This window comes from Podarcis muralis, chromosome 10 (assembly GCF_964188315.1).
Source record: "Podarcis muralis chromosome 10, rPodMur119.hap1.1, whole genome shotgun sequence".
NCBI classification, from domain to species: domain Eukaryota; kingdom Metazoa; phylum Chordata; class Lepidosauria; order Squamata; family Lacertidae; genus Podarcis; species Podarcis muralis.
The window spans coordinates 39,869,904-39,885,696 of NC_135664.1; the positions used below are offsets into that span (position 1 = coordinate 39,869,904).

At 38.8% G+C, this 15,793-nt stretch overlaps 1 protein-coding gene across 14 annotated transcripts in view; it reads right to left on the bottom strand.

Moving 5' to 3' along the window:
- Positions 1-15,793, bottom strand: part of ATP2B1 (ATPase plasma membrane Ca2+ transporting 1) — a 65,449-nt gene that overhangs the window by 16,504 nt on the left and 33,152 nt on the right. For 11 of the 14 annotated variants that reach the window (XM_028747580.2, XM_028747582.2, XM_028747574.2 and 8 more), the window contains 7 exons: positions 9,652-9,906; positions 9,440-9,565; positions 6,030-6,173; positions 3,367-3,405; positions 1,759-1,914; positions 1,367-1,581; positions 705-947 (listed from right to left, as the gene is read on the bottom strand). In XM_028747580.2, the coding sequence (XP_028603413.2) occupies positions 705-947; positions 1,367-1,581; positions 1,759-1,914; positions 3,367-3,405; positions 6,030-6,173; positions 9,440-9,565; positions 9,652-9,906 (1,178 nt within the window). The remainder of the gene's footprint in view (positions 1-704; positions 948-1,366; positions 1,582-1,758; positions 1,915-3,366; positions 3,406-6,029; positions 6,174-9,439; positions 9,566-9,651; positions 9,907-15,793) is intronic. The other 3 variants (XM_028747583.2, XM_028747581.2, XM_028747585.2) reach the window with 1 other exon arrangement.

Here is a 15,793-nt window from a genome sequence, read left to right on the forward strand (position 1 = left end):
CAGTTTCAATAGATCATATACATTAGTTCTTGAGAAATTTGAACTAATTAAGCCATGAATTAAGTAAGCCGAGGCATAAAATTATCAGTTTCAGAATTAATTGATGCTATTTTATCCAGAAAATAGACAAACTTTTACATTATTATTATTTATTATGCTTTTATTGTTATTGCTATATCCCAGGAAATACATTTAAACTCAAAATGCATTAGAGCTGAGAAGAGCAACGTAGAGCCATTTGGCATTTCAAAAACCAAATGTCAAAAAATTATATAGCCAAGGAAGCTCAAATATATTAACATTCATTTCAATTACCATATTTTTACGTGTATAGGACGCCCCCATGTATAAGACGCCTCCTATTTTTGGGGACTCCAAATTAAGAAAACACCCATCAGCACTACCCGTATATAAGACAAGCCCCAATTTTAAACCTAATTTTTTGGTAAAAAAACCTAGTCTTATACACGGAAAAATATGGTATATTCCCAATAGTTATTTAGAAGGATCAAAGCTTTCCCATCAGCTTAGTAATCTTTCAGTAATGTACATATGACTTTAGTAAACATGTTTATTATAGAACTCTGAAGAATTTAAATGAGAACAATCTTTCCAAAGTTATGAGACCTATTGTTTCAATGGGAGATATTAAAACACATGCTTTAACTCTACCACTGAATCAATAGTTTCCAATACACACTTACCAAGATTTTGGAAGTATAAGCAGAGTTTACAGAAATTCCTGTTACAAGGTATGACAAGGTTTTCTCAGGAATAGCTTGTGCCTCAGGAATTTTTTTATAATGTTTTTCACTGATGTAAGCTTGGACTACCGTCATTCTGTTCATTGTCAATGTTCCTGTTTTATCCGAGCAAATGGCTGTTGCATTTCCCATTGTTTCACAAGCATCCAGATGTCTGACCAAGTTATTATCTTTCATCATTTTCTATAAAAAAGAGATTAAGTCAGTCTAACAGCATTAAACACATTTTTAGAATTCACTTGTCATTGTGCATGCTGAGGCTGAGATTCCTCAATAATAAATATTCAATGGATATCTCATATTTAAGCTTTATAATTAGTACCCAGAGGGTAAAGATAAAATCAATTGACAGATGCATCGACTGTAAGGGTTATTTTAACAAGCATATTCCTTGTGTTTGGAAGAGTTACATTTAATGCTGAGTGATTACTTTATGACCACAGTGTTTGTAAAGATAGGTTGATGAAACAAACCAACAGAACAAGCAGATAAACCATTCCAAAACATTTCATTGATCCAGTTTCTTAGGAAAAACATCTATGAATATATATCTATGCTATATAATGTACTGCCATACAGAAGCATAGGTTTCTCACACATACCTTTACAGAGTAAGCCAGTGAGATAGTAACTGCAAGCGGAAGACCCTCTGGAACTGCCACAACCAGGACAGTAACACCAATGATAAAGAACTTTACAAAGTACTGAATATATATTGGTGTACATTCAGCAAGCCAAGGACGTTTCTGGACCCAGAAGGTATCAATTACAAAATATAATACAAGAATGATGACTGTGACTGCAGACATCAGCAATCCTTTTAGGAAGAGATGAGAACCAGTTAATCATTCATATTATTGACAAAACTCTAAAAATAGGTCTCAAAAACTCATTTCAAAATTTTAATACAAAGTTAACTTTGAGAAAAGATCTACAGTTGAATGCTTGTTCATTAAGAATCTGGCATTAAGGATGAACACTAAATAAGCCATACCTGCTTTGCCAATCTGAACTGCTAGCTTAGTGAGCTTTCCTTGAAGAACCGATTTTTCTTTCTTGGGCATATTGTTTCTTTTTTTGTCATCTCCATCACCACCATCTTCACTTTTTAGGGGCTGCATTTCCATCGCTGCACCATCCTGAGCTTTTGCTAAGTTTAAGGGGGGAAATAATAGATAAACCACCACTCCTAACACTATAGAGTAAACCTCAAATTAAAGATTTAGTCATTGACATTTATTCTATATCTAGAGCAGCATGTATTTAATATTATGAAATTAAAGGGGTGAAGAATAGATAGCAAGACTGGCTTATCTGACCAAGCGACTCCCTACTCCATGTTTGCCTGTTTTGCATGCCTCCAACAAAAATCCTATTACCCAAATTCTGCAAACTACAGAAAACTCTAGGGAAAGGAATGGTGTTTGCTTAGCTTTAGGCACATGTCAAATGCAGGGGGAAGGCATACATGCATCCTTTCCCGCAAATTTCTCTCCAGTTCAGAGAACTCAAGGGGTGTTTAGTGGAGTTCTCTTTATTCCTGCTGAGTCAAAGACAAACAGCATTCTGCACATGTCCAACGCAATGACGAAGGGCACTACTCATTGCCCTTCTTACCTGAGTACTCCACTCAGGTAAGGGTGGGTTGGGGTGCATGAGAGAGGGGTCCATGGCAAACAAAGATCTGTAGCCCCCCGGATACAGTTATTTGCATCTCAGGCCACAGAGAATGAAAGAAATTGCTTTGAGAAATAGATTTATTACAGCACAATGCCTTGTGATATTAAACATGGGTCTGTTGCTGAAATGTTCACTGACTGGACATCACAAGCAGAGACAGGGAAAGTACACTAAGGGAAAGTGACAGTGGGCTGCCATTTTCAGACACAATCCTGCATTTATAAGAACAGCACTATACCCTCACAGAGCACGGCAATAGAATACTGACTTTTCAGACTATCAACTGGCTTGGACTTGCTATAAAACCATGGTCAGATTGAGAGGAGGCCTCAGAATTACATCCTTCACTCCGCCGCATCTGAGAGTGAGCCACTTGGAACCCCAGCTAGAACTCCGTATTAAGCAAAAGTCCAGCTTAGCTTTAACTTTGGTGAATATTGGCACTGATCGAATTCTTAACTGCAGTTTAAGCTCTGTGTTGGGGAAAGGAGCACATGAGCCTGTGGTCCCTTTTCAATCTCTTAAACATATTTAAGAATATGGGAGGAATTCAATGTTGTGCTTTAACAAGCAGCTTGCCATAAGGAACAATTGTTCCTCCCTTCCCCTCACATGCTGTTCTAAGGGTTCTCCTGAGCCACCCCCCCCAGCCAATTTTTTTGGGTACAGACAGCAGAAAGGGGAGAAGGTTCCATTGTGCAAGTGGAAGTCCTTACACAGCGCTTCCACTGACAGGGTGCATTTGCTGAATCCCATCAGTTACATATATCCTTGCAGAAGATTGTGAGGGAAAGTTACATATATTAGATGCAAGATTAATCTATGTATAGTTTAAAATGTGATGCACAACTTTTGCCTAAAAGTTATGGTTAATCAGGCTTGCTCAAAAAATCAAGTTAATGTTGTAAGTACTGTTAATTACCTTTGTTACGATTTTCAATAGCCCCATCTTGTTTTTTACCTGCCAATAAAAAAATAGTTGTTTTTAGAAATCTAGGATCAAAGCACTTTTAGATTTGGATAATGAGATCTTCTGCTCAATTATCTAGTCTTAAAGGGCACTGTTGCACCAACAGCATGAATAGAGAATGTTTATAATTTCTCTTATAATTGCGAAGTCTGCGTAAGCGTTTATTGCTGTGCTGGACCAGGCTCTTTCACAGTAATTGAGTAGTTTTCTGGACTTCAGGGATGCATACCAATCTAAAACCATACTAAATGTATTAGCAACTAAATCAGGTTCTTTTAAATGTCAGGGTTGGGAAAGGGGCTGATAGCCACCAGGATCATAGCATGCAGGGAACTGTGGCTTAACCCTTCTCTCCCCAGTCATTATATCAATAAAGATTCTTCCTCACACCCCATTCACCTTAGAAAAAAAAGCTCCCATTGACACTACTGGTGGCAGGGGCAATTTTCATTTCAACTGTGGCTGTGAAAGAAAGGGTTAAATCTCCTGCAACGTTCCCCATGAAGTTCAGCTCTCCCTGTGCCTAGTATTAAATATTAAAAACTTGACATAATTGCACATTTAGAATAATGTTTTGCTTGATACTAAGGTGCAGATCCCAAGGTGTTTCAGAAGAAAGTTGGAATGTTCAGGTTTAATTTCACTTAGAATAAGCCTGCAATTCTTTAAATGTAACAGTGTCCAACTGTTCAGAGGTGCCATGCTTTGGGGGAACTTTATGCCTCTGAACACTGTGACAGGAGCTGGAAGGTGATTAAGTTTCATATGTAAGCTTACAATACATATGTACAGTGGTACCTCGGTTTTCGAACAGCTTAGTTCCCGAACAACTCAGAACCCATACGCTACAAACCCAGAAGTAGGTGTTCCGGTTTTCAAACTTTGCCTCAGAAGCTGAACGTTCTCCTAAGCTTCCATTTTCACTGTTGTGCAGCTCATTTGAGTCCCCCGTATAGTAATTAAGGGTTTTTTTATCCTGTTTTACCCTTGCATGGCAAATTTAAGTCATCCCCCCCCCCCGTAATAAAGGGATTTTTCATCCTGATTTACCCTTGTGCGGCAAATTTAAGCCCCCCCCATCATAATAATGGCTTTTTTATCCCAATTACCCTTGCACAACTAATTTAAGTCCTCCCCCCCATTGTAATTAAAGCCTTCTGTTTCTGATTGCAGTGTTCTGAGGTGATATTTGGTGCTTTTGTTTTTGCTATTTTTTGCATTTTTGTTTGTGTGGCTTTTTCATTTTTGTGACTGTGGCTTGTTTTTCATTTTATGATTGATTGATTGATTGATTGTGTGACTGCAGAAATGGATAAAAGCCCCCCATCCAAATAATGACTATCATTAGTGGAGGTAAGGGAATTTTTTTTAAAAAAAATTATCATCTACAATACTGTCTTATTTATTTTATAGTACAGAACATTATTATTGCTTTCATTTATGGTTCAGTGGTCTTGTTAGATAGTAACATTCATGCTAAATTTCTGTTTTAGGGGTTGTTTTTAAAAGTCGGAATGGATCAATCCATTTTGCATTACTTTCTATGGGAAAGTGCACCTTGGTTTTGGAATGCTTTGGTTTTGGAACAGACTCCCAGAACCAATTAAGTTTGAGAACCAAGGTACCACTGTAGTTATAAGCTCAAAAGTTGAAATCTTCCTCTACCCCCAACCTCAAGGAGTTGTTATTTTATTCATGAGAAACAGGGGAAGTGGGGGATGATTATAACAAATGAGATTCTTTTATAGCTATAGTTCAAATGAAATTAGAAGAATGCTTCTGCTACTCCTTTTACTGGTTTACCCAGTACAAGCATGGAGTGCATACAGCCCTAAACCTCCTCACATTATAGTATTGCTATTAATGCAAGTCCTGACATATCAAGATTAGTAAAGGTGAGTTTGACATTAATTCAAGCAAATGTGGAGAGATTTCTCAGTGTTGATTAGGTTCACACTAAAAAAATATTCTTTTTGTGAGCTAGAGTCAGGTCATCTATGAGGTGCAATACAAACCAAAGAGGTGAATATCAGTTTCCAGGTGAAGCAGTGTAATTTTAAACAATATCTGAATACTGTCCTCCATGGCAGAGGTGGTATTATACCTATCTGTATAGGTATTGCAAAATAAAGAATAAAAAAATCTCAGGGGCTAGAGGAGAGGGTTAACTTCAAAAGGGACACAACAAATGATATGGCCTTTCTTCAAATATAAAAAAACAAAAAACACCATTCATATTTTTTCCTTTAGTATAAAAGAGGGAACACTCTATAATCTATGGAGTTTACTAATATCAGACAGGCCTCACTTAACACATCCTATTTTTGTGATACTGTTAAGAGCACTTGAGTGATTGTATTAAGTGAGTAATGAAGTGTCAGCTGAAGCAAGTTGGGAATGTTAACTTGAAAGACTTCAGAGATAAAATTGACTATTTAATTTTCAAACTTACCCACTTGGACAATGGAATGAGTGGAAGCAGAAGTTCTATGTAGCTATTTTGTACCTGCCTACGTTGTCATTCTGCATGGTCAACACCACTTGCAGACATTCTTACAGAGGAGAAGCCAACTACAAAATGTATCTCTAAAGTCGGTCCAAAACTTCATGCTTACTTTTCTTGTCCTTTTTCTCTTTTTCTTTCTTTTCTTCTTCTTCATCACCTCCAGCACCAAGCAAGGTGAAGATAATTCCAGTTTGTGAGTTTACACCTACAGCAGTAACTACCATTCGTCCAGAACCTTCCATTACATGAGTACCTGAAATGTGAAAGCATTCATATTCTTGAAAAGTTCCAGACAGACTTCTGCTACAAGTTAGCGAGAAACTTGTTACAATACTTCCATTAATTTCCTATAGCAGAAACACACCTTTGATCAATAAAGGATATTCAGAAAATATAAAGTAAAGGGTTTTATAATACCCAAGAAACGCTAAGCCAATAAAAACCATTAAGTAAGACTATAGCCATTAGAAAATTTTGTGCCTACCAACAGCCAGCTACTGGCTAGCCAATATACAGCTGATGTGCAAGATCACTGGTAAATGCCTAAAAACTGGCGCTATTGCAGTTATATCCCCCTTTCATAGCCACCTTTCAACTACATTCTCAGGGCAGCATACATAGGATTACTCCGATTTTAGCCTAACAATCTTTCAGGAATGGGTGTGTGTGCAATTTTAGGAGTAAAAGAGTGCACAAGTAAACCCAGAACAGTTACCCTTTACATTCTGAAAGCCCCCTGCAACTATTTCTCCCCCCCGCCAAGCTCCTCTTATGCAAATCTAGCTGAAGGAAAGTCACATGGGGGGGGGCAGGCTGCAGAAAAATAAGCTGGCAGGTGAGCAGGATTTGTGCAATCCACATGTGGGCTACATTTGTGCTTATATAAGATGCATGCCTACCAAGTTAACATGCACACATACATGCACTGGGATGCATCCAATGTAACACTAAGTTAAAGCGACTTTAACTCCACTGGTGAAATGCTTTGCACCAACAGAATGCTGTTGCACAATCTACTGAACAACAAAGTTACAAACAATGTGATGTGCAACACTAAAACTCAGGCATCTTTGGGACAGCTGAATATTCCTGCATCACAGGGGGTTGGACAAGGTCATCCTCAAGATCCCTTCCAACTCTACAAATCTATGATGTTAGTTTCCTGTTAACTGTGTTGCTTATGTTTTATTCTAGATTGTTTTGTTTAATATGTTATTGTGCTGTAAATATCTTTAAGAGTTTTTTCTTAAAACTATAAAGCGCTATAGAAATGAAATTATTATTATTATTATTATTATTATTATTATTATTATTATTTCAGCTATATCTGGAGGGTCAAAGGTTCTCCACACTTAATGTAAAATATAGTGCTGTACTGTACTTTCTTCTTGCAGGAGAACCACTAAACACACATTTTGGAATGAAAGGTTAGTGTAGCCATTTCTGGTTTCTGACCACAATATTTTAAGAATGTGGCCAAGAACCAAAGGCACATGCACTTGATCCTTGCCAGCATTATAGTGAGGCACCCTTAAGTAGCCCAAAACTTTGGATAAGGTGCAGGAAAAGATGAGAGCTGCCATTGCACCTGTCTACCAATTTCTCCTTTCCCATTCCCTATGGGTTTTTTTGGAGGGGTGGGGGTATTAAATGTGAGATGGGGCAGCTGAAAGGAATGTTTGAGATTCTTGGAGATGTACCTTCTGAAAGGATCTCTCTCTCAAAATAAAATAAAGTCCATTGTATAAACACCTTTCTCCACATTTGTAGAAATAGTCAAGGCCTATCTAAGCTGGAAGTAAGATGGGAGTAAATCTGCCATATTAGGCCTGTATTATTCCTCCCTTCCTGGATTCAGAGTTTTGTTCTAGTGATCTAGCCAGCAAGCCAGGCTGCCTTGTCCACCTGTTCCAGATTTCCCAGCAATTCATATGCTGAGGGGAGTGAAAGTATTGTGCACTGTTGCACAATCACAAGAGATCAGACATAAGGGGTGAGATGAATTGGAAAACATGGAGCAAATGCTGAAAGAAAAGGAATGAACAGATGGGTTCTGAACTGCAGAGGTACAGAAAGAAGAAAAATGAGTTGGTAACATGTTATGCAGACACTTGCAAGTGGGAAAACAGATGGACTGCACACTTGTAGTGGTGAAGACACAGCATGTACTATGGGGCACACAGAGAAGGAGGGATGTTTAACAGAGGTCAGAGAAAGAAGAAACAGTACTATGGGAGCAAAGCCAAGAAGGGATTAGCAGAATGCACTGAACATAGTTACAACTGTAGCAAAAAATGCTCTTCAGTAGTTAATGCAGCTGCCATGCAGTCGTGCTCGGTTAATAAACGAAAGTGGCCCCTGGAGGAATTTGAGTTGGGCTCTCCAGTAAAGTCCTTTACACTAGAACTTTTTATAAGACATTTTATTACAGTTATACAAAACTGCAGTGTAGCATTAGACAGAACATAACATTCTTACTATTAACACACTCATGTATTATAATAATGAGTTGCATGATATCAAGTTGATTAGGGAAGAAAGTTTCCAAAAGAAAAAAACACATTCCAAAGAAAAGACCACATTTCAGCATTCCCAAAAGCTGCTAATATATCTAAATATTGCAATCAGTCCTTTATATCTGGAGCACATCTGAGTTTCTCCTGGAATACTTTAAATCTTAGGCCATGATACACACTTTGACAAGCCCCATTAGGCTAGTTAAGGGTAGCATTCTAATAAAATCCATTATTTTTCAAATGATTTGTAAATATACTGTCTTGCAAAGATAATGCCTATCTACCTCAAGTGCACTGAACTGAGCAGCTGTAAGTATCACCAACAGCAAACTCAGGCAGTGAGTGCTGACAGATATATAGCCAAACAGGGCCACTGAGAAATAGCAACATGCTCAGGAGACCGCTCAGTTTGTTATTGTTCATGGCTATACTATATAAGATAGTGAACCAGTTAATTCGAGACTGGCAATAAGGTTTAAATCTGCATAGTCTCTGGGGTATAGTGGAAAACAATAGCTGTATATTTGCACAACTGAATTCTGTCAACTGGAACACTCTGCAGTACTTCTGCAGTCTTAACCGTATAACTCACTTCAGGCTTTGAATAATTTCATCTTTTATTCCATTGATGAGGAGCTAAATGAGGGCATGCTGACTTAATTCAGGGGGTCACCGCATCCATATTACTAGCGTCTAATAAAACTACCCTACAAACAGTGTTTAATAAATATGGAAAGTTGAGACATTTCAGCGATGCACACTAGCTTAAAGTAATCACATTAAAGGATGCTTGTATGTCTGAAATCCTACCTGTTGTTAAGACCCATCTTTCCGGCCCTGAGAAGGTTAAAAGCATGATACATAATACATAAGAGTACTAGATCTTAGCATGCTGTCACCTAGAAAGACAGTGTTTCACATAACCTAGTTCTTGAAGTAGGAAACTTTGTCCAGTTTCCAAAATACCTCATGCCCAGTTCTTCGCTATCATTTGATCACTCACCTGAGAGCAACATAGGATCTCGATCAGATGTTTTCTTAACATGATCAGATTCTCCAGTCAGTGAGCTTTCATCAATTTTGAGGTCATTTCCTTGTATAAGTACACCATCTGCTGGTAAAAGGTCACCTAAAAAAGAAAGCGCCCAAATGGTACTTTTAAAATACATTCAATAAGAAGTTACCAGAGATGACATCATAAATAAGTATATTTACCATATTTTACTTGTGCAATATCACCAACAACTATGTCAGCTATAGGTATCTGGATGACTTGGCCACCCCTGATGACAGTAAACTTCTGCTCTTGTTCAATGCGGCTTTGCAATCCCCTAAATTGTTTCTCTTTACTCCAGTCATTGAAAGCTGTGACTAATACCACACAAACGACAGACAGGAGAATTGCAGCTCCTTCGATCCACCCTGTTTCACTTTCATCCTCATCTTCACCAGCTGCTACTGTTCCACATACTGGAAAAAGTAAACAAATAATCAGCATCGCATACTCAAATTTTAATATTGTTCTGCATTAATCTGAAAACTGAAATTTATCATCCAAACTTTATTACACAAGAAACCCAATAATACTGACTTAGGCCCCATATCAAATGTATACTAGCTTTGACAGCTTTCCTAAGGTTACAACAAAGCTTGAGTTTTAAAAATATGGTCAATGTTCATATTATGTGGCTGCAATTAGGCTACCATGACAGTGGTATCCTACCACTATATTACAAGTGCTATAGGATTATTCAGATTAAATGTATCAGTCGACAAGGGTTTACACACAGCAGTTTAAAGTGCATTCAATGCATTCCACGTGAGCATACTTTTCATGTCATCCACATGATTCAGTCGTCATCCAAGTGGCACGTTCCCCCCAATATAATTTGGTGTTTCCACTGTGGTGCAACAGACAATCTTTTCAACTCACAGCTTTGTTCAAGTTTAGTACATGGGAAAACTTGCATCTCAAAAATAAAAATAAAATTAGCTAAATGCACAGGTAAACAATTACCTGTGCACATACCCACAATGGACCTCAGGTTTCTGGAACTCTGGGACAAGTAAGGAAGTACTAATTGAGGGGAGGGGACAACACCTCACAGTGAGAATACATCCCATCAAGCACACCACACTAGTGCACACCCGTGGCTCCTAAGTGGTGGTCTGCGGAGCCCAAGGGGTCCACAGCACTATTTACATAACAAAAACTACCATAACATTTTCAAAAGTAGGGTGTCCATGGCTTGGCTACTCAAAAACAGGGGGTCTGCAGAACATAGTTAATTGTGAACCACTGGCGTAGACAATAAAATACTTAAAGGTAAAGGTAAAGGTACCCCTGCCCGTACGGGCCAGTCTTGCCAGATTCTAGGGTTGTGCGCTCATCTCACTCTATAGGCCGGGAGCCAGTGCTGTCCGCAGACACTTCCGGGTCACGTGGCCAGCGTGACATCGCTGCTCTGGCAAGCCAGCGCAGCACACGGAACACCGTTTACCTTCCCGCTAGTAAGCGGTCCCTATTTATCTACTTGCACCCGAAGGTGCTTTCGAACTGCTAGGTTGGCAGGCGCTGGGACCGAACGACAGGAGCGCACCCCGCCGCAGGGATTCGAACCGCCGACCTTTCGATCGGCAAGTCCTAGGTGCTGAGGCTTTAACCCACAGCGCCACCTGCGTCCCACTATAAAATACTTAAAGGAGTTTAAATGAATGCTCATGTGTAGATGAATGTGAGCAAAAGCACACACGGAAAAATCAGATCTGTGTGACACACATGTGCATTAAGACTCTGGTATGTATACAGGCAAGGTATCTATGCCCATGCAGGGTGTGTGGGTGTTTCTGGAGAAATACCCCTAAACCTCCCCCTTCTTCTCATGCTGGGCTTGGAGCATTCAACAATTAAAGCAAAAGTAGGCTGGGAAAAACACATCGCATAGAGATTCCCTGCCTTTCACCTTTGCCCACTACAGGGGAGTACACAGAGACTATTAGTAACAGGCCAGATGTCTATGTGCTGCAAACAGACCCATGCAATCTCTATTCTTCCTGTCTATACTAGAATTGCCATGATCTGGAAGTGGAACAAAGGACTGATAGGGTCCTTGCTGCTCTTGTTTCAGAGGGGTAAGTGGAAGGCTTGTTGCAAAATTATTGGCAGTTTTGGAAAGATATTCGTATGCTTGATCATTTTGTTGACATACAATGAATGTGGAAATCCTGAGGAACATGACTCCTTCCCACCTCCCAGAGAAAATTATTTTTTCTCCATTTCCCAAGACTAAGATGCAACTGAACGCAGAAATATCAGCAACAGAAGCTGGTATCTAATTACTTTAGGAAGAAGGCTTTAACGCCAAAGTAATTTAGATGTAAATCTTGATGTATTTTAATTAAAAACCAATCCTAGATAGTCAAGCCCAGGTATGGAAAACCTTTGGCCCTCCATATGTTTCTGAACTACAATTCCCATCTTCCCTGGGTACTGACCATGCTTGCTGGGGTTGATGAGAGTTGTAGTTCAGCAGCATCTGGAGGGCCAAAGATTCCCCACACCTAGTCTAGTCCATAACTAAAAGTTCTGGTAGCAGAGCTTACATCAATACTTAAATTTCTTTTCTTGTGATCATAGGATTTAAAGTTTCTACCTTTTCCGTTGCATGTAACAGATTCCCATATTCACTTTTTAGAAGCTATGGGCTTATAAAAAGGTAGCATGATGGGGACCAACTCTTGGCAGAGTACTACAAAATTTATGGATAAATATGTAAGCAGATTTGATCAACCAAGAACATCACCCCTGAATCTCTTCCATTTATTTCAAGATAAGAGACTGATCCATTCTGTCCAATAATATATTCCAGGTTCTAACAGATTAAAGCCAAGGATAAAAAGAATGTAACTGTCAGTATACAACAAATTAGAGAGGTGGTTAAGTTTTCATGTTTTGCAGCAAAATATTCACCATGAATAAGTCTGATACACACACACACACACACACACACACACGTGGAGATCACGTAGGTATTACTCATTTTTGTGGATTAAGTCTATTTTGAAGTTTTGACAAAGGATAGTCCTATTTAGCCCAAAGAACTGACTCAACTGATGTCAAAGAAGAAAGAAATGAGAGAGAATGGGTATGTTTTTAAACTCTCCAACTATCTATTAAATGATTCATGCAGAACTCTAGATGTGAGAAGAATGGCAATAGTTTGACATAAAAGGTACACTGATGGGCAGTACATTCATTATGTTATCTTTTTTCCAGTGCATGTATATCTGGTTCAGAGTTTAAACACATCATCCAGGTCAGATTACTTTCTGCCCAAGAATAGGGTAATGATGGGAATGCCTGAACAAGAGAACTGCTAGTCATGTTTCAGTTCTAAAATTCAGTCTTGAGCCTGTTTGGAACTCTTTGGCTGAGGTTATTTGTAGGTGTGGCCTTGGATGTCTCCAATATACATATGACTTCTCGTTGTTTCTCTCCTTTCTATCAAAACTAGGTTAGGCCGTGGACATTACGAATCAGTGCTTGGGCATGGTAATGAACTGGGTAAGAGGCAATAAACTGAAACTCAATCTAGACAAGACAGACGTATTATTAGTGGGTGGTCTATCCAACAAGCTGAGTGGTGCACAATCTGTTTTGAAGGAGGTTGCACTCTCCCCAAAGGAACAGAAGCATAGTCTGGAGGGTGTTCCTGGATCCAGCACTGTCTCTTAATGCACATGCATCCTTGGTAGTTCAGAGAACCTTTTTATCAGCTCAAAATGATATACCAGTTATGATCTTATCTGGACAAAGATAGTCTTGCTATAGTCATCCATGTTCTGATAACTTCCTGTGGGGTTTGCTCTCGTCTGCTTCTGAGCACAATTCAAAGTGCTGGTATTAACATTTAAAGTCCCAAGTGGCTTAGAGCCAAATTACCTGAAGGATCATTACCTGAAGGCCCACTTCTATATGTCCCTGCCAAATCAGCTGAAGTGGAAGCCACAAAGGAAAGAGCATTTGCAGTAGTGTTGCCCATTATGGAAAACTTTCCACCCCCCAGGAGTTTACCTACATTGTGGTCTTTTTCAACACCTTGTAATGACCTTTCATTTTCCCAGGCTTTTTTTTGTTTGTTTTATTACTGAAACGTGTTGCACTATTTGTTTTCTGTTGCTGGTTTTATTATGTTGCTGTTTTGACTGTTTATTATTTTAAAACCAACTTCATGGTTTTAACTTGTGTGAACTGCCTGAAGAAATTTTTTATTTGGCAATACAGGAATGTTGCAAATAAATGAGTTTCGGGTTAACCTGAGAAGAAATTTTTACTTGATTGTCCTGGATCTCACAGTTTTTGAAACCATTCAGCAGAGTATACTTGTGGATCACCTGTTCAGCCTAGGACAGGTTTTGACAAATCCATTCACTAGGTTTAATTATGATGATAGCCTTCCCTGCTCTTGCAAATGAGGTGGTGACACATTTCAGTTTTACTATTGCTTGTGATTATTTGCTGGGGATATAATTTGGCACATTTCTTCCATGCCTATGCTTTTTCCTTGGTTTCCTTTTGGCAATGGCCTAAGTGAGGCTCACTTACACTATGGGTTAGTAAAATAAAAGCAAAGGAAAGGGTAAACATCCAGTTGCTACCCCACCCTGGCTTAGTAAAAAGACAGGGTGGGGAACAGATGTCCTGCAGTGCAGCTAAGCAGGAAGTGAACTGGGGAGAGGTCCTCTGGCCCAATCAGATGACTCCTGCTCATTTGCATCTTCTTGTCCAGTGGCGTGAGTGGGTGGAAATACCCCATCCAGATTTCACTCCCCTTTTGTTGATGGCATTCTTAAGTTTAAATTATAAAATTATTTGAAAGATTGTTCAAATTTCCAATTAAACCCTAAAGGTTGCATTTCAGCTGTCTGAGAAGCCTTTTTAGAACTAAGGCTCATTGTGTTTTACAAGTTGAATTTTTCAAAAAACAAGCAGCCTTAGAATCCAATTACGTAATTGGGAACAGCTAGAAATTAGGTAGTGTTTTATCAATTAAATAAAACAGATTTCTCTCATCTCTTCCCCTTTAGAACACTGTTCCTGAGAGGCATTAAGAGCACAATGATATGCTTGACATTGCATGATTTAGTCAGATCACTTGCCATAGTGGTTGGTGGAGGAAACAAATCACCATTCTGCGAACCTTAAATCAAAGACAACACACACCAAAATTTGTTTCATCATTAATTCCATTTAAAAGCAACAACCCCATTCAGTTGGGGGGGGGGTGACTGCAGCTGATAAATACAATCTAGTTTATGGGGGGAAACTTTAGGGTAATATTCACTAAGTTTTACTCAGAATAAACCCATTTAAATTAACGAGCATGATTGTTAGGTCCATTAATTTCAATTTTTGTAATAAAAATTTAGGTAGAAAACGAATAAACATGTTATTGGTCAAATTCCATACTTTCCCCCATATTCTGCAGTATAGTAGAAAACAATGCAAGTATCCAATACCTGAACTATAATTGTGAGGGAGGAGAGAAACCATTTAAATCAACCTACATGAAGCCTGAGCTACTTAATTTTAAGACAACTTCTGCTTTGATAAATTCATATGTTGTTGTTCTGTCTAAGTGTGACTTAGACAATCTGTGAAGTCATGGCTTAGAAGTTACACTTTATTACAGTGACTTCAATACCTATCAGGCAGGAGTCAGCTGTGGAGCGAGGTATGCTGTATGATATTCTACAAAGTTCTATCTTCTGTCCTACTTTTTAAAATTTACATGAAACAATTGAGAGATACTGTAATATGAAAAAAGGGGGTAATTACATCATATTTCTCCTTTTTGGTAGATCCACGAGGTACTAAATTATTTAAATGGTACCTATGGATAACAACTGAATGCATGATAAAAGGAACTGAAGGAATAATAAATGATAAAGAAATCTAGGCTAGACTGATTTTATTGTTGGCGATAGCTCCTACAGATGTAGGAACCAGCAGTTCTGGAGAGGACTTAATTTCCTTGAAGAGCTGGGCATGCAAGAGATGCTATTCCTAGAATCTCAGTTAGTCACCATAGCCAAGAATGCTTTATATCTTCTTAGGTTTGTAGGCCAACTACACCCACTCATAGAAGACAGTATCTGCTGCATCAAACATGCTTTGATACCCATCGGGGGGACTCTGTTACCATGTTTAACCAAATCCTGGCTTAGAAAGTCAGGATATGCATGAACCTCATGTTGCCCATTCATGTGATCCAATCCTGGCTTCTTCAGAGGTCACTAACCACCATAATTCTTGGTTCACATATAATGGAAAGCCATGGTCAACTGCAGCTGCCTG